The sequence below is a fragment of the Impatiens glandulifera genome, chromosome 4 (assembly GCF_907164915.1).
Source record: "Impatiens glandulifera chromosome 4, dImpGla2.1, whole genome shotgun sequence".
NCBI classification, from domain to species: domain Eukaryota; kingdom Viridiplantae; phylum Streptophyta; class Magnoliopsida; order Ericales; family Balsaminaceae; genus Impatiens; species Impatiens glandulifera.
Genome location: NC_061865.1, coordinates 11,382,380 through 11,409,961, shown reverse-complemented (window position 1 = coordinate 11,409,961; position 27,582 = coordinate 11,382,380). Strand labels below are relative to the sequence as shown.

The 27,582-nt window shown below is 32.7% G+C and overlaps 3 protein-coding genes across 4 annotated transcripts; 2 read left to right on the top strand and 1 right to left on the bottom strand.

Moving 5' to 3' along the window:
- The first annotated feature begins 1,493 nt into the window (after positions 1-1,493).
- LOC124934723 (60S ribosomal protein L23-like) lies at positions 1,494-2,460 on the top strand. Its single transcript, XM_047475234.1, has 4 exons — positions 1,494-1,506; positions 1,595-1,879; positions 2,280-2,321; positions 2,414-2,460. The coding sequence occupies exons 1-4, from the start codon at positions 1,494-1,496 to the stop codon at positions 2,458-2,460; spliced, it is 387 nt and encodes a 128-aa protein (XP_047331190.1).
- Positions 2,461-8,019: 5,559 nt separating this feature from the next.
- Positions 8,020-9,531, top strand: LOC124935780 (mitochondrial outer membrane protein porin of 34 kDa-like). The gene is made up of 5 exons (XM_047476204.1): positions 8,020-8,124; positions 8,223-8,290; positions 8,391-8,501; positions 8,590-8,676; positions 8,760-9,531. The coding sequence occupies exons 1-5, from the start codon at positions 8,076-8,078 to the stop codon at positions 9,267-9,269; spliced, it is 825 nt and encodes a 274-aa protein (XP_047332160.1). The 5' UTR covers positions 8,020-8,075; the 3' UTR covers positions 9,270-9,531.
- A 679-nt stretch (positions 9,532-10,210) lies between these two features.
- LOC124936768 (inositol hexakisphosphate and diphosphoinositol-pentakisphosphate kinase VIP2-like) lies at positions 10,211-23,650 on the bottom strand. 2 transcript variants are annotated; one of them, XM_047477291.1, is made up of 30 exons: positions 23,516-23,650; positions 23,298-23,357; positions 23,172-23,218; positions 22,997-23,080; positions 22,838-22,901; positions 22,414-22,567; positions 22,197-22,267; positions 21,769-21,873; positions 20,086-20,178; positions 18,788-18,862; positions 18,111-18,196; positions 17,336-17,539; positions 17,161-17,260; positions 16,977-17,047; positions 16,543-16,624; positions 15,729-15,887; positions 15,610-15,652; positions 14,637-14,719; positions 14,239-14,301; positions 14,084-14,158; positions 13,545-13,667; positions 12,394-12,635; positions 12,204-12,248; positions 11,945-12,011; positions 11,759-11,830; positions 11,360-11,610; positions 11,213-11,270; positions 10,964-11,131; positions 10,775-10,849; positions 10,211-10,688 (listed from the first exon to the last, which is right to left on the bottom strand). In XM_047477291.1, exons 1-30 carry the CDS (start codon positions 23,570-23,572, stop codon positions 10,368-10,370), a joined length of 3,198 nt encoding a protein of 1,065 aa, XP_047333247.1. In that variant the 5' UTR covers positions 23,573-23,650; the 3' UTR covers positions 10,211-10,367. The 2 variants fall into 2 exon arrangements, with proteins under 2 accessions (XP_047333247.1, XP_047333246.1); XM_047477290.1 differs by having other exon boundaries at positions 23,498-23,623.
- Positions 23,651-27,582: the final 3,932 nt, after the last annotated feature.

Sequence of the window (27,582 nt, the reverse complement as noted above, 5' to 3'; positions counted from 1 at the left end):
TAATTTTTATTATTATAAATATATTTTTTTTAAATTCAATTAATTAATTATATCATCTATTAATTTAATAATATATATTAATAATAATAATAAATTATTAATCATTTTACTCAACTGAATTAATTCTCTTTTTTAAACTCTTAATTGTTGAAAAGTTTAAAGGAGTGACAATATCTAGTGTAAAAACAATACACTCTCCAATAAAACTACGAGGTCACGTCGTCCACCCACAAAAAGAAAACAATATGTTATTGAGCAAATTATGAAGAAATCAATTACAAAGGTTAGAAAAAAGGTTTGATTTATTATATTTTAGACAATTATTTTTAGTATTAAATTATATTATTTTTATTCTAAATTATATTTTGTTTCTAATTTGTCTTGTAAATTTAAAATTTTTGATGTTAATATGTTGACGATATAGAAGACTAGTGAAAACTACTATTGCGATGAAATGATTAAAGACAATTTTATATTATGTTGTTTGATTTTGTAAAAGTAGATGTTATAAGGGAAATTTGATGAAATGGCCCTCATAAGAGGTCTAATTCTAAAAAAGGCCCACGTTTGATAAAGTTGGCAAAAAGGGCCTTTTTGCCATGTAAAAAGTCTGTAATACCCCCGCGCGCCTGTTTTACCGCTCAATTACGAGAAATGTATTTCTCGCATTTGGTATTTCTCGCATTTGGCTCAATTACGAGAAATGTATTTCTCGCATTTGGCTCAATTACGAGAAATGTATTTCTCGCATTTGGTATTTCTCCTATTTGGTATTTCTCGCATTTGATATTTCTCGCATTTTCTATTTCTCGCATTTGATATATCTGAGTATATATTGAGATTCGGACATTTGTAAAATATATGAAAATGGCTAGGGTTTCGAATCGATCTACAATAAACTACGAAAGAACAATCTCCAATGGAGGACGTTATCACGATGCATTCATCTCTATATATCAGATTAACACACATACATGACGACGACTCAAGACAAGAACGCCTTATCATCGGAGGCTCCACTTGCCCCGTCACCGTCGAACGCAATGTTCGCTCCGACCTCGACACCACACTTCCAAAGTCTTGTATGTATTCTCTAGCTAGATCTTGTTCTTCAAATTATTAGATCTTTGAGATTGGGTTTTTTTTCATCAAATATGAAGATTTGGCTAGAGGGTCGACTGCTCCTGATATGGACCATCCACAAGAAACAATAGGGCACCCTCAATATGGCATGAGTGTCCTCTAACAACATTCTTCCTTCTTTGATCAAGATGACAATGGAATAGTCATCTTTCGGTGTCAGGGCTTGCGTTTCTAACAATGATAGTAGACTCAATTACGAGAAATGTATTTCTCGCATTTGGTATTTCTCGCATTTAGTATTTTTCTCATTTGGTAAATATTATCCGGCCACGAACCCTAAATTTAGGGTTCTCATATAAATACTCTAAAACCCTAATTTCACACTGTCCTTGTATTCTAAAGCTGCCAAAATGTCGAAGCGAGGTTAGTGTTTCATCTTCTATACAATTCTCTGTTAACTACATGCTTGATACTTGATAGTAATTCAATGTTGAAAAACAAAGCGTTTTAGGTCGCGGAGGATTGGCGGGAAACAAGTTCTGCATGTCACTGGGTCTTCCTGTGGCGGCTATGATCAATTGTGACGACAATATCGGCGCGAAGAATCTCTACATCATATCAGTGAAGGGGATCAAGGGTCGTTTGAATCGATTGTCGTATACTTGTGTGGGAGATATGGTTATTGCGACGGTGAAGAAAGAGAAACCTGATTTGAGAAAGAAGTTCATGCTTGCTGTCATTGTTAGACAACGCAAGCCCTGGCGCCGAAAGGATGGAGTGTTCATGTATTTTGAAGGTGATTTAGTATATTTTGATTTTGTTTTGTGTTATAACTTGTTACTTGTTTAACCATTTTTTTTGTTATTCTTTACTAGAACAGTTAGACAAGAACTCACTCTTTTCACGATCTGATTGATACAATCCCTTATTTGTTATGCTGAGGATTTAGAAATAGTTTTTCTTTAGTATTGGTTTTCAAGGGTATTTAGGTATTGTATATACCCACTAAGATATTAAAGAAAGAGTATTAGGAATAATGAATAGAGTTTATGGTATGATGAATGATGTATTTAGAAACACTATACTCACTTATTTGCGTTATAAGTCTTACCTACTTCTCGATCTTTTTTATATATGAAATTTTTTGATTGTAATATGTAAATATATTGGTTGATAAATATGTTGTTACTATGCAGATAATGTTGGTGTGATAGTGAATCCTAAGAGAGAAATGAAAGGTAAAAAAAGGCTCAAAATGTGTTAAATTACTATATCATCTTTAGGCCTCATTCATTCACTCACAATTATTTGTTTAATGGTAAAAAACCAGGTTCTACCATTACTGGTCCAATTGGGAAGGAATGTGTTGATTTATGACCCAGAATTGCAAGTGCTGCCAATGCTATTGTCTGATAAAGTCGGGGGACTCTTTTGTTTGTAAAAACTTGTCAATTTTGTTTTTTGATTCACAACTGAGATTAGAATCATATACCCTTTCAATTCTTGTGATACGCATAACATATTTATGAATGTTGATGTATGTGAGTGTTTTCAATTTTGGGTCATACCAAACATGCTATTCAAATATGTAAAATATCTAATCAAGAAAATGGGGAATAAATAAAGTAGATGGTTAAAGGGTTTATATCTAATACCAACATATATAATGTCAACAATTCTTACAGGACAAAGCAAAAGCCGCAAGGAGTTTTTGTGTTCTTATCAAGGCCCATAGTTAGCTTCTTAATTTCTCCATAGTTAGCCTCTTATTGACATGATTCCAGTTGTTGAAGCATGAGTCTGTCGGATTGACATGAAATAAAGAAAAATCTGTATCTTTTATAGAGGATATTTTAGCTATCACTTTAAGAGATTGTGCATGTTTTATGATGAAAAATGCTTATAAATTTGTACTCGTAAAATGAAACCAGACAACGATTTGTCAATTATAATCTGTTTTTGGTTTTCATATTCATAAAATTATTTCAAAACAGATATTTTTCAGCCTGCGGTCTTAATAACATAATGGGTTTAGCAAAAAAAATAATAAATATTTGGATAGAAACTAACTGTAAAACTCCACAAATAAACTGTAATTTTCACTTAATAATCTGACTGTAAAAACTCCATAAATAAACTGTAACTGGCATAGTGTTTGCTTAAAGATGATGCAAAAGAGAGACATAAAGACATTAATAGTTTACAAACTTAAACAGATTCAGGTTCAACCCAACAAACATTTTTCACTGTTCTTCGTCACTATCATTCCCGAAAACTGAAGCTATTGAAATCTTTGCCTTCTTCTTTGTCGAGCTACTGTTTAAAATCTAGCCAACATAAAAAACTTCCTAATTAGGAAACAACAATGACAAGAGTCCCAACAGAAGTAACAATGAAAAACAATTGCCTCCCTTTTTGGCTTAGCCTGTTTTGTAGAATCTTGGACCTTGGCAGTAGAAGCAAGCAACCTGGTAATAAAAACTGCACGAAATTCTCAAGACCTTCCAAACTTGATGATACCAATTCCCCTCAAAAGACACACATATAAAAGAAATATGTGCTGCCTTCTGCTAATAAATGTTGGTTTTGTAAAAAAAAAAAGCATCAATCTCCAATTATCCGGGTATGCACACATACAAACTGCAAAAAGCATACCTCTCGTTTCTTAGCAATCTCCTCTGTCTCCTCTAACTCCACGTCAAGTTTCTTCATTTGGATATTTTCTTCAGCAGTATAAAAATCATCCTCTTCCTGTTTTCCAACTCCCAATTTTGCATCCCGCATACCAGACCTTATTGGCTCAATTATTCCTTAATATAAACCGAAAAAATAATTTACTACCCAATTATTTGATAGAGAAAACATAACAGATGCACAAACAATGAAGTTCCTGAAGAAATGTTCAATTCTAGTGTCTATGTTGAGAGCCAGTTCACCCATAAAACCTTGCTATAACATATTATAATCAATCTACTTCAATAGGAGAACTGATGTTTATTTACCTTGTTCATCCTTCCCAAGACCTTTTCCTTTCCAACCCATCTTTTGGAGAAGCCTAAATCCAATATTAGAAGATGACAATTGTGTATTCAATGAAGTTTGTTCTACATTATCAAGATCAACATTTTCAGTAGGCCTGTGATTAATTGGCAAATAAAACACAACAGTATGAATATCTGAAGTATATGTAAGACAATCAAATTTATTTTTGTAGAAATCCAACAACCAGTAACCTAAGAAACATCTCGATACTTACATCCACCTTTTTCGGCAGTGTATCTCCCGGATTCGTTCCTTGTCTGTTGTTATAACATCTTTGGTGATTCATTTTATCCTGTATACATAAGATGAAAACCCTTAGAACTAAAGAAGAAACGAAAAAAACCCAATTAATCATAGAGAGAAAAGATCCAACTTTAGGGATTCGAATTTCTAATCTCATATAATACCAACCATTTCCTTCAAACCCAGTTGACCTATCTAGCCAAGTCTGCATATTTGATGAAAGACCCAATCTCAAAGATTTAATAATTTGAAAGAACAAGATCTAGCTAGAGAATACATACAAGCCTTTGGAAGTGTGGTGTCGAGGTCGGAGCGAACATTGCGTTCGACGGTGACGGGGGCAAGTGGAGCCTCCGATGATAAGGCGTTTTGTCTTGAGTCGTCGTTATGTATGTGTGTTAATCTGATATCCAGAGATGAATGCATCGCGATCGCGTCTTCTATTGGATATTGTTCTTTCGTAGTTTATTGTAGATCAATTCGAAACCCTAGCGAGAAATGTCCGAATCTCAATATATATACTCAGATATACCAAATGCGAGAAATACCAAAGACGAGAAATACCAAAGGCGAGAAATACCAAATGCGAGAAATACCAAATGCGAGAAATACATTTCTCGTGATTGAGCACCAAATGCGAGAAATACCAAATGCGAGAAATACATTTCTCGTAATTGAGCACCAAATGCGAGAAATACCAAATGCGAGAAATACATTTCTCGTAATTGAGCGATAAAACAGGCGCAAGGGGTATTACAGACTTTTCACATGGCAAAAAGGCCATTTTTGCCAACTTTATTAACCGTGGGCCTTTTTTGGAATTAGACCTCTTATGAGGGCCATTTCATCAAATTTCCCATGTTATAATACATTTTGTACCATGTTTTTTTTAAAGTTTATTTTATATTTTGGATCATGTTTTTTTTGTTACTTTAATTAGATTGTGTAATTTATTAATATAAAATAGTAAATTAATCCAATTAAATATTTTTAATTAAATATAACACAATTAATTATTATTTATTTTAATTTGAGTAATTTTTATTATTGAAAATAAATTTTATTTTTTTCAATAAAAAGAAAATAAATTTTATTTTTTTCAATAAAAAAAAATAAATTATTGAGAGAGAAATAATTATGTACAAGCTGACTCAATATATATTTATTTTTCTCTTTATTTTTATTAATAATTTTCTCTATCTTCTCACTATGTTTCGTTCCCCTATCATTACTCATATATATATATATATATATATATATATATATATATTTTTTTTTTTTTTTTCAAATTCATATTCAATGATTTATTTGAATATATATATATATATGGGGAGGTGTTTTTAGGTTTTTCCCACTCTTCTAACATCCCACCTTCAAATCCCACTCATTCCTTCCCTCAAAATTACTTATTTATTCCTATACAATTATATATTTATTTTTCTTATTTTATTTATTTTATTTTATTATTAAGTTTTTTTATCATTAAATATAATTAATTATTTTTTAATATATTTTTTCTATTTTATTTATTTAATACAAAATACCAAATATTATTTTTTTTATATTATAATTATTTAAAATATTAAAGTGTGTTAATTTAATAAAATGTAAATATTTAATATTTTATTATATTAATTATATATATATTTAAAATACTTATAAAAAAATAATTAAATGATTCAATTTTTTTTTATTTATAAATAAAATTATCTATATAAAGTCTTTAAAATATTATATATTAATAATTAATCAAATTAAATATAATATTTTACTTAATAATATATACGGTAACATTGCATAATAAGATTTAACGTAAAACACAAATGAATTTATATTTTTTTAAATAAAAAATAAATTTTAACCGAAATAAGAAAATAAAAATAAATATTCGAAAAACCGATATAAAGAATATTAAATAAAAAAAGATATTATAAAATAATTAATTAAATTTAATGAATAAGAAAAATATAATAATTAAATTAAATAAGTAAAGTAATAAAATAAGAAATGTAAATATATAAAAGTGGTAGGAAAAATATGTAATTTTGGAAAGTGAGTGAGGAGTGGGGCAGAAGGATGAGGATGGGAATGTCAGAGGGGAGAGAAACAATTTGCTATATATATATAGGGATAAGAAAAATTACCAATATCGAAAATATCGAATTTTAAGGTATACCAAAAAAAATGTAAGGTATAATACCGATACCGAAAATATTAGTACGGTAAATGTATGAAATTTTTAAAATTTTGGTATATCGAGATATATCAAAATATCGAAATAGTATTTATAATTTAAAATAATATATATATATATATATATATATATATATAATACTTATAAGAAAATAATTAAATAAATTTAATATTAATATAATTATAGAAATATAATTTTTGAATAATATCAAAATAGAATTATACAATCTTACCAAAAAGATTGATTTTTTTTTTAAGTTAATATGTTTTTAGGTATAAAGGTATAATACCGATACCGTACCAAAATTAAGGTATACCGAAATAAAGGTAGGATAAATGTATGAATTTTTTTATACCAAAATTAAGGTATATCAAAATCAATGTAAAGTAAATGTATGTATTTTTTGTATATTGAAATTAAGGTATATTGAAATCAAGGTATACCGAAATCAATGTAAAGTAAATATATGTATTTTTTGCCTACCGAAATTTTCGGTAAGATATAATGTATAGATAAAACCCATATATAATCAACTCAGATCTTCTGCTACCGATTGCTGTGTTCCCCTGTGGCGGACCAATCAGATTGCAGCATTATTATTTTAATAATAAATCAATCTGGGGAGGAGACGGAGGGAGGGAGAATCCGGAATCCAGGTTTCGGCCCGGGTTCACACCAGACGCCGTTAACGACAGCGCCTGTTAACGCCAGGAAATTATATAATATTCATATGATGACAAAAATATTTGATTTTCAACTTGTACATGCTCTTGGGCTCCTTTTGATACTCTCGAGGGCTCGTTTTGATGTTTTTTTTTTCCAGAATTTTATTCTATAACTCAATTATCATTTCAATTATCATGATGAAAATATTTGATTTTCAATTTGTATATACTCTTTAGGCTCGTTTTGATGTGTTTTTTTATAAAGTTTTTATCCCAAAACTCCATAATCATTTAATTCCTCATTTTATATATTTAAATACTAAAATTATTCTTTATTAACTATAAAAATATAATTAAAATATAAAAATATTTAAATAATTTAATTCAAAAACTAATTTTTAAAAATATTTATCAAACAAGATTTAAATAAAAAAACTCATTTCCTCATACAAGCTCCTCTCTTTAGTGAATGCCTTTACATCAAAAATTGAAATTTAAAATATTTTTATATTTAATAAAATAAATTTTGTTTTTAATATAATATATATTTTCTTAAATAGTCATAAAAGTTTCAATCATTGTTAATATTGTAATTTATAATTTGATTAAAAAAAAAAAATTGACATTATATTTAATTTTATAAAATGATGCTTTATTTGTTAAAGAAAGTTAACCCATATTTCTAATTTACTTCTTATAATATTTATATAAATATATTTTTTGAAATTAATGTAAAAATAAACCCGCATCAGGACAAACCCTAGGGTTTTCAGGAGATATAAGAATCCCCGCCGTCCCTCCCATTTCATTTTCTCTCTCTCTCTTCAATCTCGCTTTCATTCATATCAATGGCGAAAGGTCCTGGTCTTTACTCTGACATTGGCAAGAAGGCCAAAGGTATCTTTCGCGCTTTCTTGATCTTCTTCTTCTTGCAAGAACACTCTGTGAATTCTTCGATCTAAACTCGTTTTTCTTGTTTGATTTCTTCCACCCAGATCTTCTCTACAGAGATTACCACAGCGATCAGAAGTTCACTGTCACCACCTATTCTCCCACCGGAGTTGTAAGTTTCATTTCTCTTTTTTTATGCTTCAAGAAACCATTAAAATTGCATCTTCTTAATTGGGTTTATAGATTTAAGTTTTCATTTCAATGTATTCTAGGCTATTACTGCATCTGGAACAAAGAAAGGAGAACTGTTCTTAGCTGATGTTAATACTCAGTTGAAGAACAAGAATATTACTACAGATATCAAAGTAGACACAAACTCCAATGTAAGTTTCATTTCATTTCAATTTCTACCCACTCTTTCAGTTCATTTCATTTCTTGTGTAACCTCTTTGTGTTTCTGAATTGTTCCAGCTTTTCACAACCATCACAGTTAATGAACCTATTCCTAGGTTGAAGACAATCCTTAGTTTCAGAGTACCTGATCAAAGATCTGGAAAGGTATGCATCAACTTGATATGTCCATATTTGATTTAGGGTTTTGGGTGTGCTAGTTTTCTTATGTTGAATTCCATTTGACACAGTTGGAGGTTCAATATCTACATGACTATGCTGGAATCAGTTCAAGTATCGGATTGACAGCAAACCCTATTGTAAACTTCTCTGGTGTTGTTGGATCACATGGTCTTGCACTAGGAACTGATGTTTCTTTCGATACAAAGGAAGGAAACCTAACTAAACTAAACGGTGGAATAAGTTTCTCGAATGCTGATTTAATCACATCCTTGACTCTGAATGACAAGGGCAATGCTCTTTCTGCTTCGTATCATTACACGGTTAGTCCATTGACCAGCGTGGGAGCAGAGATGACTCATATCTTCTCAACTAACGAGAACGTGTTCAATTTTGGTACTCAACATGCTTTGGATAGGTTGACTACGGTTAAGGCTAAGGTTAACAATTTTGGAAAGGCTAGTGCTTTGATTCAGCATGAATGGAGGCCGAGGTCACTTTTCGTTGTTTCCGGAGAAGTTGATACTAAGTCTATCGATAAGAATGCTAAGTTTGGTTTGGGTTTGGTTCTTAAGGCGTAGAAGGGGATGGGGAGTATGTGTTTCGGTTTTTGGAGTAGTAGTAATAAGATGAGACCAATGGATCTGGTGAATTTGAAATTTGGTTTTTAGTTTTGGGTGATGATAATAACTCTCTACATTTTAACCTGAGCAATTTGTTTGCCTTAGGTCAGAATCTTCTAGAATATTCCTTGTTGAACAGAGGATGAGTTTTTTTTTTTTGGGATATTTGTAGCTGGTTCTTTCTGTTTTTTTGGTAATGCCAAAAGACCAAAATTTTATATTTTTTCTTGTATTTTTCAGTTATGACAGATTTTCAGCATAAACAGTTTTTTCTATTATGGGTTACATTCAAATTTTAAACAAGATATAAAGAAAATTTACTTGAGTTTTATTTAAAATTAAAATATATATTTTTTATTTAAAGAAAATTTACTTGAGTTTTATTACATTGTAGTTAATTTTTATTTAATTTATAAATTTACAATATAAATTATTTGATGTATAGGACTGGGTATATAAAAAATATTATCAAATTGATAGAATATTAATATGATTGAAATTGAGTTTGAATATCATTTGATTCAATATTTAAGACATTTGAAAAAATAGAACAAAATATCATTCTTAGTAATATTAATTATAATTCCTTGGAAAGGATGATAAATGCATTTTTCGCCTCAATCTGCCTTTGTCATTCCTACTTTTTAATCCTTTCATGAATATTAATTAAGAGAAAAAGTTCAATTTTCTTGACAAATTGAACTTATATTATAAACCCTACCCAAGCCAACATAATATCTCAAACATAACAGGAAATTTGGATTTGAAATCTTATTTAATCATCAATTTCTTTATTTAAAATAACAAACTATGTCAAAGATGTTCCCACCTTATGTCAATCTACATAAAACTTTAAGATTATTTCAAAATTTAGGAAGGCTTGTACTATTGTGTGAATATCGTTTTATTCAGACAGCTAACTATATCTTTTGTATGTTTTATTTGGACATGGATGAATGAATGAATGAATTATTATGGTTGTCTCTAAAATTTGACAACAAAATATAATATAGCATGCACATAAGGGTATAGGTAAAAAATGAAAATGATTTATACCTACTCCTTATTGACATTACCAGTTCCCTGTTGAGTTTGAGTTCCCTGTTGCTGTTGCTGCTGTTGTTGTTGCTGTTGTAGCTTATGAAACGGCCAAAGGTTAACCAATCGCTCGAGCATGGCTGCACTCTTGGAGAAATAACCAGAAAATCCCTGAGGAATTGTGGGTGGTGGGAAATCCTCAGCTGGCATTGCAAATGGATGAAGCATATCCTCCAGTTTTTCTAATGTTAGATATGATCCTACTTCTTGTATCCTTTTTGGTCCCATTATCGGCAATGTGTGCTCCTGGTGTAGTGAAGTTGCCTCCGGATCGCTCTTCTACAATAATAATCAAATAAAAAACACGTCACTTAGTTAGTTATATGCTACACCCCTTCCAGTTTAGGTCATTAAAAATACATTACCTCCAAAGGTGATAAATCTGCTCCTCTACTGAATGTCAACTCTACCCGGAACTTCTTTGGATCTTCTAAAGGAACCTATTTAGTACAAAATTGATTGTTATAAACTGCACATCCAAACCACTGTCATTCTGGTTTTAAGTTTTAATAGTTTAATGTAAAAAGTATAAATAATAGAGATTACTGACTGACCTCTGTATTCTCAAACATACGTAACACAATATAGCTCATGTAATCAAGCTCTTTGGTGTTATGCAGATGCTCCAATGAATCATGAGAAACAAGGCTATCTTCTCCTTGAAGAGATTCATCCAAATCACAGTAACGAATAACATTCATTAACGAATGGATATGTGATTCCTGAAATATTTTTATTACTAATGTAATTAGTATATCTCAGGAGGAGAGATTCATGTAAAATATTTAATGTTTTTCCCTTACAGATGTAAAATAAAGGCGGGTGCGGACATGTCGCTCTGGTGTTCTTACATTTGCGTACCTGAAATGTGAAGGAGACAAAAAAATAAATACATGAATGTAAAAGTCAATCATAGAGTGTTACTGAATATAATAATTCCATGTACCTACTTTGGATCTAAACGATACTTGATTTCTTTGTCATCATCATCTTCTTGATCTGCAGATCGTTCACTCGTAAAACTAAGTGTTCTCAAAACATCCTTTTTACTCTGAGACCTCAACTGCTCTGCATCTCCTTTCTTAATTTTTGTGCACTTTGTATATTGATCCTGACTACTTTTCAGTTCAGCAACACTGATTGCTTCTTCACGAGTATTTCTCAGATCTATCAAAATTTTACCCAGCAAGCGCCGAGCAATCTGGTTAACATAGCAATAGGTCAATGACAGATAACTTCATGCACAAATTTACTTGCTTCAGCCTAAATCCTTTAAACTTATCAACTAACACCAGATAATGCTTCTCAGTGGGTCAAACTACAGTTTATCATACAAATTATTGATTTACCTTTGAGCCGATCTTTAGCTTTTGCTTTGCATTAATTCCATACTCATTTGGAATAACACCGTCTGCAAGTAACTGAAATAGCAAAGTAGAAGATTCAGAATAATGAGAACGAGACCAGCTAGCTGTGTATTGATTCTGGCTTTTAGATGCTTTAGTAACTATTCTTTCCTTCTTTTATATGAGTACCTGAGCAACTTCAAAAAGTTCATATAATCCTTCCAATTTAAGATGTGCATTGTGCAAAAGATCATATCTGTAACGCAGAACTAATTAGCAGACAGGAGAAAGATCCAGAGCGAGCTAAAATGTATAATATACTTCTTATAAGCACTCACATTTCACTAAAGAAAGAAAGAAATTCAGAAAGACAATTTTCTCCGAGAGATAAAAGAAATGCACAAGACCAGTCATGTGCATTGGGATTAAACAAACATTGATTACTTACTTGCAAGAGTCATAAACATCTGGGATTTGTGTTATGTCAAACCGCCTGCATAAAATAGTAAAGCTACTTGTTCAAAACCAGATGAACACTAAGAAAAGATATGATGGATACAAGTGAGTTCATCAAAACAAGATCCACTAAGAATCCTAGCAACTACCAGTCAAAACAATATCAAATTTTTTCAACTTACAGTTTGCGTTCATTATACAAGTCCCTCTCTAGTTTCCTCCACCGAGCATACATCAAAAGGAAACCCTCGCTCCCACAAGGTAGTCCAGCAGCAATACGATCTATATCAATATTTGTTTTACCAAGTGCCCTTGCTTGGTCATATGCTGGAATTACATCAAAGGATCCAGCATCTGCAAGCATTTCAATTTCATCTTTTGCCCGTATCCTCATTTGTTCAGTAACCTTCTTTGTTAGTCGAACCTGTTTGGAAAATATACTTTTTTAAGTTTAAATATTTTTAGAAGTGTTTGGAAAATATTCATACTGAAGCAATTTTTACTTTACTGGAAGCTAGAGAAGTAGACATGCTAAGTTAAAATCTAGAATGTGAAATGAAATATATCCAAATACATATGGAAAAAAATTCCAACTTTCAGTTATATATTTTGTCGACTCAAAGATCTCTCTTTAGCATCCAAACATGAAAAAGAAAAAACAAAAAGAATTCACCAGCTATCTGTTACGAGGGGAAAGGGTTAGGACTAATGCCTATGGTTGGAGTAGCTAGAATAGTATAAGTAGATTAGTAGTGGTTATGTTGTAATTATGAATGAATTAGTTGAATAATCTCTTGTTAGAGATTCTCTCTTCTTCCTAAATGTAATTTCACTTCGTTCTCATTCTTCAGTTGTAGGCTATGCCACAATTGTTATCATTCTATCTTCGTCCTCTATTCTGTTCTTGATTTACAATTGGCTATTATCAAGGTATTAACTCGGTTATTGAAGCTAGGTTAACTGTCAATTTCTAATTGACAGTATATCTCTAACTTCAAGCTAAAGTAGAAAAATCTACAACTAGACGATAAACATAAAGGAATCATAAGGAGTTGCCTATAGATATTATGAATATTCCTCTAGTAATTAATCATCACTGTTTCACATGTACAGTGTTCTTCAAGCTAACGACTCACTCATTAATAAGCATGCACATGTCATTACATTGGATGTGGAAATGGTCAAACATTAAGAGTAAAAAAAAGCAACTACTGATGAGTGATAACTGAAAAACATTTATAAGAATGGGCTGTCAAAAAGAAACCTCTCATCCACAATAATCTTAGTACATTTGCGTTTGAAAAGAATGAGACAAAAAAAAGGTGCAACTTACCAATTCTGGTAGAAGTTCAAAAGCATTAGGAGGAAGTCCAGCTCCATCAACCATCCAAGGTTTCTCAGATTGACTGGTGCAATCTATCTTCTCTCCAGATGTTATAATTTCGTTTAACCTAGCCTGGTGATAAATGGGGAACCGAGCAACAAAATGGATAAAGGTTGAACTCAGCTGACAAATAGATGTCCTACTTTCTTTACAAGTGGGTTATACTTTACTGCCTCTTTAAAAGGTATAAATAAGAGAAGATGATTAGAATCAAGATCCATATATTATAAACTTGCATAACCCTTGAATAACCCTTTAAAAGGTATAAGAGAAGATGATTAGAATCAAGATAACGTTATAACTACCAGAGACAACAGACAAGGCATCGTAAGTTCCTATTACTGACCTAGAAGAACTAAAGAAAATTCATACTTTGGTTCTAAAGCCAAATAATGATTTTCGTTATTTGAAGTCAAACTCCTTTGTCTTTCCATGTACATGTACTCTATGTGTAAGAAACTAGGTAAGGAGCAGGGTAGGGTAGTTACCTTAGCTTCTTCCATCTCCGCGCTGACATTGTAAAGTCCATCCAACATAGAAGAGTCCTTACTAACCAGTGAAACCTTTATTGAAATGACCATTTAACCTCATCATCATACTTCCATATAGAAGAAACAGCTATTTGAGGAAAATCTTTGCATACCAGGATAGGTGTCAGCTGCCCTTCCAAATCAAGCAGTCCTTTGGCAAATGCAGCTGCGGACATCTGCCATCAGATAACCAATAAATAACGCTTCTAATGGAATCACAAGCAGGTTTATAGTTAAAAAATAATGCTGGTAACTGGAGCATTCATATTGAAGGAAAAATCACCCCAGTAAGGAATAGATGCTGCAACTCTATTTTTTTGACTGATCAACTAACCTTTTTTATTCGCATATTTTACTGCTCAGTTCTTTACAACTATATATATATAAGGGTGACCAAGTATGCATATATGATAAATCCTATAGGGTTTCTACAACAAAAGCATGCAGTATAATTAGATACGTACATACATGCGAAGCACAACAATATTAGCTCATAGGTAGATGTTTATACCTGTACACGACCCTCATCTGAGCTGTATATCTTAAGATCATGTCGGTATGTACTATGTAGACGTAACAGACCAGTGCCTTCACCTGCAAGGTGGAAAAGGACATAAAAAGGGGGCATGGTTGAGTGTAATAAAAACACCCATCAATACAATCATCACAAATTCTTAACAAGAAAACAAAATTTAGATCAATTAAATTACACAAATTTTGCCATTATTTAATAAAAGCATTTCAATCACTTCTGACCTCAATACTTCATAAAGTATGGTGTCAGTTGCATTTCCCCCAGAATAATATCTTATGGAATAAAATGATAATCTGGTACTTCGGATCTCTCTCATAATTCTTATAGTATTAAAAAGGGTTTTCAATCTTATATTGGGCTTTTAAGTGTGTGCTTTTGGTATCTTCCACAATATAACCACTGGAAAGGTAAATAATTGTCTCCCTTAATTATAAGCAACAGAAGATGCATCCTTGACATTGTGCATAAGGAATAATGGAGATTTCTTGCAATAAATTGATAAGAAAAAATTTCAATCCCATAAGAGAATCAAAAAGGTTTTCCCGTTTACTAATTTATGAGGGAAGTACAAAACATGTTGGCCACCATTATTACCAATGAAGACAAAATCAAGCATTAGCACATCATATAATTTCACATGATTGATATGGATTACCGAGATGTTAGCAACAATAAGGTATACAGAAAAAGCTCTCATTGGTGGAAGACACGAAAGTGTACCTATTTTATTTGGCTTCTCTTTTGGAAAACGGCATATTTTATTTTGCAAAATCCTTGAGGCAAGGATCAACATTTGTTGAAACTTATGATCATTCGAGTCATAATTTATTATAAACGTTTGTTGTGTCTTTTACACCATTATTTGCGGACTTCACAAATACATGGATAGGTTTCTATCCTTTCAAAAAAATAAGGATCAACAAGCACTACATGAGGTAAAGTGTTTCACCTGGGTACATATTGTTTCTAAAAAAGCGACCTAGTTCTTCAGCCTGACAAAGAAAAACAATACCATGACAAACATAATTTGTGAATGAAGAAAACAAAGATACAATAACCATTTACAACCTGCTTTCTGCCAGCATGAGTAAGAACACCTCCATATTTAAGAATCATTAATGCTTCAACAGGCCGTTCCTCTTCAGTCTCCCCATTAGAATCTTCAACTTTTGCCCACTTCAGAGGCTTCAACTGAACCTTTCTGTAAATACCCGAGAAATGTCCTCCCTGGATGTACATACATGTCCTAGTAATTAAAAAAAACACTCATGGGGAGTTTGTGGCATTTAAACAGGCCTAATAGACCAAATACTTATTTCGGACCTTGACCTTGTCAAAATATCTCAAACTAGGTCATGTAGATCAAAATGCTCCCAATAAGGTCTATATAAAAGAGTTCCAAACTACTATCTGTTTTTACTGAAAAGTTAACTATTGTTAAGTATGTTTTTTATTACTAATGATGTGGCAACCACATATGATTAAAAATGAATGCACAAAAGCCTGAAACAAATTTAACCCAATTGACCTTTTTTCTTAAGCAAAGTGATTAAAAATGATGCCAAAATGTCCACCACTAAATTCTCATAAAAAAATACTGATTTAAAACATATTTGTGTATATAAGATTTATCCAGGACAATTTTAGGTAAAAGACATTTATGATACATTTTAATAAGTTCAATTTAAATAGATACACGGTCTATTAAACATTCCTCCTTTTCTTGAATAAAATAAGAATAAATGTAAGTTCACTTATTGCATATGCCAGGGTCAGTCATTTCTTGAATAATTTAGTCCAACTGTACACTACACTCTTCTCTAAATGAAAGTAGGAGAATAGAAGCTCCAACATAAGTAAAATTCTGAATAAGAGACCACACCTCTTCCAAAACTGCTTTCACTTGACGAAGTTTATCAGCATGCTCCATATCTTCAGCTTCACTATCGCTTCCCCTCCCAGGTCTGAACAAAAGATTAAACTCTGGCATTAACTGGGAAAACATGTCCCAAGTTAACATATGTAACCAAATACAATAAAAATCCTCCACTCCTTGTATCTAGCCCAACATGCACCGATGTGGAGATTATGGAGGCACATAAACTCAATCAGAGAAGCACAAAACGCATAGGTCTGTTAGTATCTGTAGAGTTGTCATTGTCATCATTGGGTTCAGGAAAACTAAACAGTGGCAAGACTTTTTACTGCCGGATATAAAAAGCTATTGTGTTTAATCTCCCATGGGTTCTCACATAACAAGCAAATATGTAGTTATACATGAAAACTAGGCAGTCCCAGTACTATACGGAACAATACCTAGTGCGTGGTACCAAGGTTCTTGTGGCATCCAGCAAATCTTGCAACTCAACAGCAGTTTTAAGCTTTGTCTGCCAAAAGGGGAATTAAATAAAAAAACGGAAAACAAAACAGTAACCAGACTTTTTGGCAGAAAATTACTATATGGAGTTAATTGATGTATGAATAGATAGAAGATGAAAACCTCAGATCTAGGTTTGCCCCCATTGTATTTCAACATCAAATTTAACAGCTTCTCTTCGGTGACCTTTAACTTTACTTTTTGTTTTGGAGTTCTGTCACCACTGCCAAACAGAGTAGATCATCATCATATAAAATAAGTTACCAGTTAGAAACACAAAATAGAACAGAAAACTTACTGACGTATTATAGCAATTACACAGTGCAGCTCCTCAGACTGTCCAAATTTACCAATAACTCCACTTCCCTGCCGTGTAAGTCCATCAGTCTGAGCAGGTTCATTTGCATTCCATGGTAAAGTTGGTGGAATTTTAGCAGCAAGATGTGGGGCTTTCGCGTCCAAAAATATCTTCCTCAGTACGCATGCAGCATCATCATAATATCTTCAGTTGAAAGTAAATATCACAAGATGTACCAGTGGAGAAAATAAAACAGCATGAATTAGTAAGATAACAAGCGATAAACTTTTTAACGATTAAGGATAAACATCGCCTTAGAGTTGAAATAAATTAAATCAAAAGCTTAACTTATTAGTAACAAAAGCTCCTTGTTCTAATTACTTTTAATATGAACTGCCACAATAAAAAAAAAATGAACAAATTTAAGATGTAAGGGAGAAAAATAAAACCAGCATTCTGGGTTTATGTGAAGCATATTGCTGCAGTTTATTTAAGGGAAAAGATGGGTAAAAAGATTATATCAAAAGTTTGAATCTGATATTTGGATTGATAAAGGGATATTAAAGCAAATAAATGATATCTGGGTAGCCACAAAGAGTGGTTTTGAGGAAATATACTTTGAGATTTTATGGAGATCAACTACAAAAAACTGTCATAATCAAACAGCAATGAACAAACTTGAGACATAAATGACAAAAATAAAGCTAGCACCCTAAGCCTGTGTGAAGCATATTGCTACACTGTCTTGAAGACAATAATAACAAGGTTTTATTACTTGTAGGAGTTCTTCACAAAACTCCATCCATTCACATCACATACATAGGAACGTCCCTCAGACCGTAGAAGATCAAAACCACAAACCTGCAAGGAACATGAAGATATAAACAAGGTTGCTAAACAAAAAAAGAATCTTCCAAGAGAATTCCATTGATGATGTATATGATGTAGCACATTTTTAAATCCTCACCTTTCTCTTATGATAATTTTTTTATGAAAATCCAGCCATTGAGAAAAAATGACTTATTGGTCTATCTAGTTTGAGAAATGAATTTCATAATCCTATATTAGCAACCAATAGAAAGAAAAAGATGAAGCCTACAATCAGCTAATAACACTAGGAGGACATCAAAATATTGCAAATTCTTATTAACACGTTCCTAGAAAGTGTCTACTATTATAACCTCTTATATTTTACTTTAAGAGTTGATCAGTTTCACTATTAGAAACGCAAGCGATTAGACTAGAACAATCACAAAACAGAAGCCTCTATGAGTCTGATATTTTGAAACAGCTGTTAGATCATCAAGCAATACTGAGATAAATATAGTAACATAAACAAATAGACAGAATAATAAATTTTACTAACAGTACAGTAAGGAAGATGAGCATACAAGCCCTAAGTCACGAAACCTAAAAACTTCTCATACTTCATTTCAGGATCCAATGTCTTACTTCTTGCCTAAAAGCAATGCAAATTTCTCTTGCCATTTCCTTCTCAGCTGGAGTTAGCAGTACGGGATACCTTACCTGTCAGATGAAAAGCAATTATTAAGACATGTTAATGCGTTCAAACCAATCACTTCTCCAAACCTGATATCACGTAGTTCATCCATGAAAACATCCCCAAAACTACTCATGCCTAGTTATAAGAAAGAAATCATGTCCGGAGTATTGAGAGTAACATGATGGAACTAAGAAATCTCTTGTAAGAAACTGGAATGAATTAAGTAAGGTCAAAAAATAATCATCAAATCTACACCAACTTGAACATTAACAGGAGATTATTAAGCACAAAATAAGAAGTTAAAATCAGACAAATAGAGCTAACAACCAGATACATCAACCACTCACTGATACAGTATTGAAATGCATAGCTACCTCATGAACTTGTATGACACAGACTTCATCGAGTAAAATGAAAGTGTTAAATGTTTCCTTGTGCATGTTGAGTGTAGGACAGTCTATAACGAATTTATGGTTCCAACTACATATTCAAATAAAATAATATGAAGATAGAGGTTAAAATCAAAGGATGATAAAGTATTGAAATATGTCAAATATCTCACTAAACTTGTATGAATAGCTCAACTAACTCACTGGATTTTTTATTGACTCAAATAGCCCATCGAACTTCTAAGAAAGGCTCAAATAACCCCCACTGTAATAAAACAATTACAACGCCATCCAAAACAAGTTCCCATCAGTAACCTCATGATGCTCCAAACCCCCTAATAAATGGAGTAATTTTGTACGAAATGTATTGGAGGGAGTTATTGAAGCCTTACTTGCAAGTCTGGCGGGCTATTTCAGCCAATGAAATTTCAAAAGACATTTTGAGATTTTCGCGCAATTTCAATGGACTATTTGATCATTGTTCCTTGAGAAATTGCATGTGCTCTTGCCTCTTGTCAGTAGTCAAAGAAATGTAAAAAATGGATGAGGAAACTGGGTCTTCAACCCTTCTATGGGTTATCAAGTATAACCAAGAGAGCAGGACATCACTAGCTTCATTTATGCTCAATTCTTCAATGTCCACAATCATGTTAACATAATATTTGTTTATTCTAGCTGATTTGTTTTACTAGTTAGAATAATGACAAGGAGGTTGTGACACAATGTCCCACATACTGTACGAACTGCGAATTTCAGCATGAGGTTGAATTACACATATGTTAAAAGTAGGTAGATGTTGAATTACACATATGTTAAAAGTAGGTAGTTAAGAACTGAGTTTCAACATCCCAACTCACTTCTTTTCCATCCAGATTTCTCATAACAACACCATCAACAACAGGAGACTTCCTAGCCTCAGCATGTGCATACTCAGAGCCAACTGTATACACCTAAATGAGTTGAGCATAAAAATCTGTGAGCTTATGAAAATAAATAGTATATGCAGAACATTAATATATATATATATATATGTGTGTGTGTGTTTGTTTAAGTGCTAATGTTTTCATTATTCCTTTTGATATCATTTGGCATCTCAATAAATTACTTATTCAAAAGAAACACTCTGAAAAAGCAGGAAGAGAACCATAATCAAATAATATGGGAAAATTTGTTTGTAGTGAAAATCATGTCAGTAGAACCATATGGACTACATATGTGCTACATAAAATCCCTTTCTGATAATAGAAAAAAATGTAACTTTCATTTAAGAAAAAGGAAAAAAATGTGACTTAGGTTTTTAACAGTTGAGTGAGGATATTGGTTTATAGTCACCTTCCAAGGTACCTTTTGAACTTGGGTTGTAGTGGCTAGTTATTTTCCTAAGGTTCCTATAAATTATATTTTCACATGCGCCAGAGGGCAAGGGTGTTACAAAAGCATTGCAGAAAGGACATAAATTGTTAGAAAGAAAAAGTGAATCAACAGAAAATACACTTATTTTATGTATTATAACAGTAATGATAATGCAGTTATGATAGTTTGTGCTCTATCATGTTAATTATCTTATGTGGACATTGTATGAACCTGAAAGAAGTCAACCAATATAGTTGAAAGTAGTGAAGAAATAATACAAATGAATTCCAGTTGATTGGCCGAAAACAGACGGACGCAATTCTGTGAAAGACATTTACATATACAAAAGGAATACAGATAGAGTTTTATCTCGCTGCTTGACTAACTAGACAGAGCCTATAGGGGACATTAGAACAATTAAGCAGAAATAACTTTAACATGAACGTCCATAACTCATATGCTAATATATTAATCTAAAGACTGGTCTTTCAGTTATATAGTATCTTATACTTAAGAAATCAGCTGCATGATGTAAGAATTTGACACCCATTAGTTCAATGTGTGTAACTTCTATAACACCTACTTTCTGGTAGCATTATGAATTTCATTATACAACATCATGTCAGAGGCTTGATCCAATCCACCATCTCCATCAAAAAATAGTTCCACCAGAAGAGTTTCTAGCAAGATTATTCAAAGTGACAAGAAAGGGCAAAGTGAAGAAGTTGTTAATGAGCCTCCGTCAGAAGGTTCGAATGAGAATGTTCTGTTTTCTATGTCAAATAAAAGAAAAAAAGCATGAGAAATGAAGTTACTTAGAGAAAAGCTTGGTTCACTCTACGGGTTTCCTCATCTTCCTCAGTTACTTGGAAAAAAAATCTGGTGCTAAACAATTGATGTAATGGTATGACTTTAGCTTTGCCAACAATTGTAATAAAAGGATTCAACTTTTTCTCCAAAAAAAAGGGCTGGATCCAGGCTAATAATTAGATAGGACCAGGTTAACAACTTCTTCAGATTTCATCCACTGTTCCCACCTAAATCTAGATAGCATATAAGAGGCCACAGCTTAGGAACTTGGGCAGATAGAATTAATCAAAATTTGATCCTATTGTACGAGCATACATGTTGTAAGTGATAACAAGAGAATTACATGACCAAGCAGAAAACAGATGATATTAAAGCACCTTCACGTCTGTTCCTCCTGTTGGCATGAATTCCTCATAAATATATGAGCCTTCACGTCTCACTCTTCTAACATCAGGGTGGAATTCACTTGATCTGTTGCCAACCTGAAAACAAAGAAATAAACAACAGCATTGTTTTAAAATAATTGGTGATGAATCTAAGTATTGCACCAATATTTGATGCTCTCAGATCATTCTTTATGAGGCAACCATACTACCATTCAGAAACAACTCTTTCTTGGATTGAAATTAGACCTCAAATCAGAATAAAAACAGAAATAGAAAGTACAGAAAACTATAGAATTTAAAATGAAAGCTGTAGTAGCTATTTTTTAAGCCAGAATATTTGGATCAAGTGGTGCTGCCAATTCTGTCATATTACATGGGTTATTTCCACCACAAACAAATGCACTGCGTTGATTTCTCACCTTCCGGAACAATTCTTTCATGCCACCGCCTGCTGAACTTGGATAATATATCCTGATATTGTGATTGTCACCTTCAAAGGAAATTAAAATACATTACTTTATACTAAAAAATAGTATATTCATTCTCCGAACAACCCAAAACATTAGTGATAGCACCGCAACTTCAGAACACAAAATTTAATATCGACTTCTTGTAAAAGCGAAGGAGAAAAGTTACCATCAATCGGTTTCTCCACAAATGGCTTTGAAAAACGGCTCCCATGAACCTCAACAAAATCTTCTTCCTCCACAAAATAATCCAACTCTTGATTTGGAGTTTCTCTATTTACAAGGGCATATCTTGGAATAGGAATTCCACACATTTCAAGATGCTACGTTTAAGATGAGAAATCAATTAGAACAACTTATAGTTAGAAAATTCTTACATCATGGCAGCATTGTAATCAACTTATAGTTTTGTGTAATAAGAGAACATAGTAAAGCCAACCGAGGTGTGGATGTAGAGAATCTAGGTCAAGAACTAATTCAATTGATGGATATAAGTGCAGAAAATGTTAGAAAACCAGTAAATATTAGATTCCCACTTACATTTACCCTAATCACATTATTGTAATAAAATAACATAGATTAAAAGAACATACCTTGTACACTTTACTTCGATCATGAAGAAGGTGTTGTTGTTTCAACTCATTCACAAGAAATGGCCTGAAAACAGAACAACCAGCTCAAGCCATAAAAACGTGTAATGTATATACATGACTATGAAATGAAAAATAAACGAATAACAGTAACATGCTTACTTTCTCAATGCAGCATACGCCTCGGCTTTTTTAAGAGGAAATCCAGATGAATAAAAGGAAATCAAACAATCACATACAGGCCATCTGGAAATTTAAATTCACAAACAGATTATGTTGCCGTAGAATCAAAATTGGATAATGCCATAGAATCAAGTTTATTAGCAGGAAAACATACCTTTCAATTGGATCTCCAAGAATAACTTTATCACCAAAATATACCATCTACAGAAACGCCAATAACACAAAATAAGACTAAACATAGCATATCAAGAGATCATGCAACATTAAATGATGTGAATACCTTAAACTCGCCAAAAGCCTCTAATCGACTCAAAATCCGTCCCATAGGATCCGATTGTGCCTGTAAAAATCATCATATTATCATTACACGCAAATCAGTAACAACACAGCATTACAAGCATCATTTTATACTATTCCTATATTAAAATTATGCAACATTTTGGATTATACATATGAAACCGAAGTAACACGAATAGGAACCTCGGAGCCGCATTTCACCTTCTTTTCCATCACGCATACACCTATAGTTATCTTCTTATCAACATTCTCCCCCATCTTCTTCGTCTTCTGTAAGAATCGGATATAGTTTTCAGACTTTTTTTCTCTAGCTGCTGCGATCGTAAGGAGTATGCATTGTGAGAGAAAATGAAGGATGATTAACGAAATCCACCATAACCGCTACGAGAACCGTTCAGCATGGAATCGAATAGCTAATAGCTATGGCTAAAGGAAACCAATATTGTAGGAGCTGATATTTATATGTGCGCATTTTCAGCGATAAATTTGTCAAATTCTCGTTCCTGTAAATTTCATCGCTTGCATTGCTGCTTCTATAATCCAACGCAAATCGCGGCTTTGCGTTTATTATCTTTGTTAAAAATTACAAATATATTTAATCATAATTCTCAAAATTATTTTATTTATCAAATTAAATAAAAATATAAAAATATATATAATAATATTTATACTTAATAAAGTAAAAAAAAAATATCCTTAAGAGCTCATTTATAATTTTTTTTTTTTAAGTTCTTTTTGTTAAAATTTCTTTAAAATTTAATAATATAAAATTATAAATAAAAATTAAAAAATAATATATTATTTTAATTAATAAATTAAATGATTAGATAGTTGAAAAAAAATAAGATAAGATAAAGACATTAAAAAAAATAAAATTAAATAAAATTTATAATAAACAAAATTTAGAAAAGAAAAATTATTTTTTATCGTAATATGTCAAAGTTAGTACTTAGTCTTAAAATATTGTGAAAAGTTAAGCTCAATTTATTATAATAAGAAATTAAAAAAATAATTATAATTATGATCATTTGTCAATTGTACGGACAAATTCCAAAATGTAAACTAAATTTAAATGTTTTTTTTTTATGAGAGTTTCTTTTATATGTAATTAGTTAACAAGTTTATTACTTAATTTTTTATTTTATTTTAAGTGTTTCATAATAAACAATACTATTTCTATTTAAATTGATTGATGTGTATATGATTTTGAGTTTTAAAACAATAAGATTGTCATAACAAGTGACAACCCTAGCACTACATGAATTATAGAGAAGCTTCAAAGTATTTTCAATATTATTTTTACTCGTAGTTTATAACACACTTTCTCGATCTCGTCTAGAGAAGCTCAAATCTTGGATTATTAATGTTTAATCATACATTCATACTTTTTATGCGATAACCCTTTTTTCTTTAAAATAATATAATACAAATTATAACGCTATCAAACACATTCGTACATGCGCCTTTAAGAATCTTGAACATGTATTAATTCCTCCATGTGATGGTTTGTTGTCTTTCATGCTGCTTTTCTTTTTTCACTTTTGGTTTGTGTAGATTGGATTTGTCCAAGTTTAATTTGTACAATCAAACTTGTTTTCATCGTGGGTCTAGCTATAAATATATAAAGAAAGAAAAATATTTGTCTTCATCAATAATAATATTGATTGAAATATTTGGGTGTGACATTGACGAGTTCATATTAAACTATTGAATTTATTGAGTTTTGTATGGGGTTGGGTATTAAATGTTGTGGAATATTCTTTTAAAGTGGTATATAAATATCCTGTTATGTTGTATAAATGTATAATAAAAGGTGAAGAGTCAAAGAACATAGATTAGATCCAGCAAAGTAGTTCAGAATATTCTGGCTAATAAAATTGTCTCTTTGAACCTAGTAATTAAAACAACAACAAATGACTCTTCAAGAAGGGTTCAGAGGTCACATTTTGAGATGGGGTTGTTGTATGTATCATCAACTTCATTGACTATAATCTATAATAGTGTATATGGATTTTAAGGGCAAAAACAAGAATGATAACTTCGACCGATTAAACGATTAAACGTATAAAATTCAAATAAACTTAATAGTATCAAATAGATTTAAACATTGCTCTAAACAAGTTTGGGTATGACATATTATAATTTTTTTCATTTTTTCTTTACAAAAATAAGAAAGAATTATCTTAAATTTGGAAGTAGGCATTACATTTTAGCCTCGACGGTCGGGTATTCGAATGAATCAAACTGATCGGTTCGGATAATTTGTTTACTTTTCGATTCTAGGTAATTTTGGGTTGGAACCCATCAGTTCAGGTTCGGTTCCAGTGACCCAAGATTTTTTTTTTGAAACTCAACCCATGTCGTTTTATTGAAATATTTTTCCTCGATTTCAGTTCATTCAATTTCATTCATATATATTGTTTTTTAATAAAATATGTCTATTTTCTTTTATCATTAATGAGTTTTGTAAAATAAGAAAAAAAATGGAGATAAAAGAAAAAAATGAAAGAAGAAGAAAATAGAAGCAAGATCATTTGCTCTTGTTGTGATAGATGACGTAAGCAATAAAGAACGACACATATTTTAACGTGGTTCACCAAGATAAAACTTGGCTACGTCCACCAGAAAGAGAGAATCTTATTAGGAGATCAGAACAAAGATTACAACCGTATAAACTAGGGTTATGACACGAGTTTATATAGCATTCGGTCCCCCGAAACCCTAATAGTTATAGAACTGGGACTGAAAACGATGCTCTCAAGGCAAAGACTTTAACTTTCTGATGTGTCCGACTGCACCTTTAAATAGTCTTCAACTAGGTCAACACAATATTTTGACAAATAATCTCTAAAATATTATCACAATACTTTCCTAGTTATATTACCATAATAAAAGATCATATTTCCTTTTGTGTTAATCTTATTTCTTTAAATCAAGATTACACACAAAAAATATATACTTTCCATTTGTTTAATATTCTCTTTCCTTGCATCATCAATTCAAGACATCTCAACAAATATTCACCTTGAGTTGAATTCCCTCAAATTCCCCAAATGTATTCATCAATGCCCAAATATTCTATTTCCTCTATTTGATCCAGAGTTGTCATATGACAACTTAACAGATGCATTCGTCAATGCTAAATGGCCCAGATGCACTCGCCGGTGTCGGATGACCCAAATGTACTCGCCGGTGTCGGATGACCCAGAAGCACTCGCTAGTGTTCGATGGCCCAGATGCACTCGCCGGTGTTGGATGACCCTGATGCACATGCCGGTGCTGGATGGCTCAGATGCACTCATCGATGTCAGATGGCCTAAAAGCACTCACTGGTGTTGGATGACCCAGATGCACTCACGGGTGTCGGGTGGCCTAAAAGAACTCGCCGGTGCCGGATGGCCCAGATGTACTCGCTGGTGTCGGATGGCCCAGAAGCACTCGCTAGTGTTGGATGACCCAAATTCACTCGCCGGTGTCGGATGACCCAGAAGCACTCGCTATTGTTTGATGGCCCAGATGCACTCGCCAGTGTCGGATGGCCCAAAAGCACTCGTTGGTGCCAGATGGCCCAAATGCACTCGCCGGTGTCGGATGACCCAGAAGCACTCGTAGGTGCCGGATGACCCAGATGCACTCGTTAGTGCCGGATGACCCAGATGCACTTGTCTCTCTCTTCTAGATAGTGTTCGATGGCCCAGATGCATTCGCTGGTGTCGGATGGCCCTGATGCACACGCTGGTGCTGGATGACCCAAATGCACTCGTCGGTGTCGGATGGCCTAAAAGCACTCACCGATGTTTGATGGTTCAGATGCACTCATCGGTGTTAGATGACCTAGATGCACTCACCGGTGCTAGATGGCCCAGATGCACTCGCCAGTGTGGGATGACCTATAAGAACTCGCCAGTGTCGGATGGCCCAGATATACTCGCCGGTGTCGGATGGCCCAAAAGCACTCGCTAGTGTTGGATGACCCAGATGCACTCGCCGGTGTCGGATGACCCAGAAGCACTCGCTAGTGTTAGATGGCCTAGATGCACTCGCTGGTGTCGGATGGCCCAGAAGCACTCGTTGGTGCCGGATGACCCAGATGCACTCGCCGGTGCCGGATGGCCCAGAAGCACTTACAGGTGTCGGATGGCCCAAATGCACTCGTCGGTGCCGGATGACCCATATGCACTTGTCTCTCTCTTCTAGATAGTGTTCGATAGCCCAGATGTACTCGCTGGTGTCGGATGGCCCTGATGCACACGCCGGTGTTGGATGGT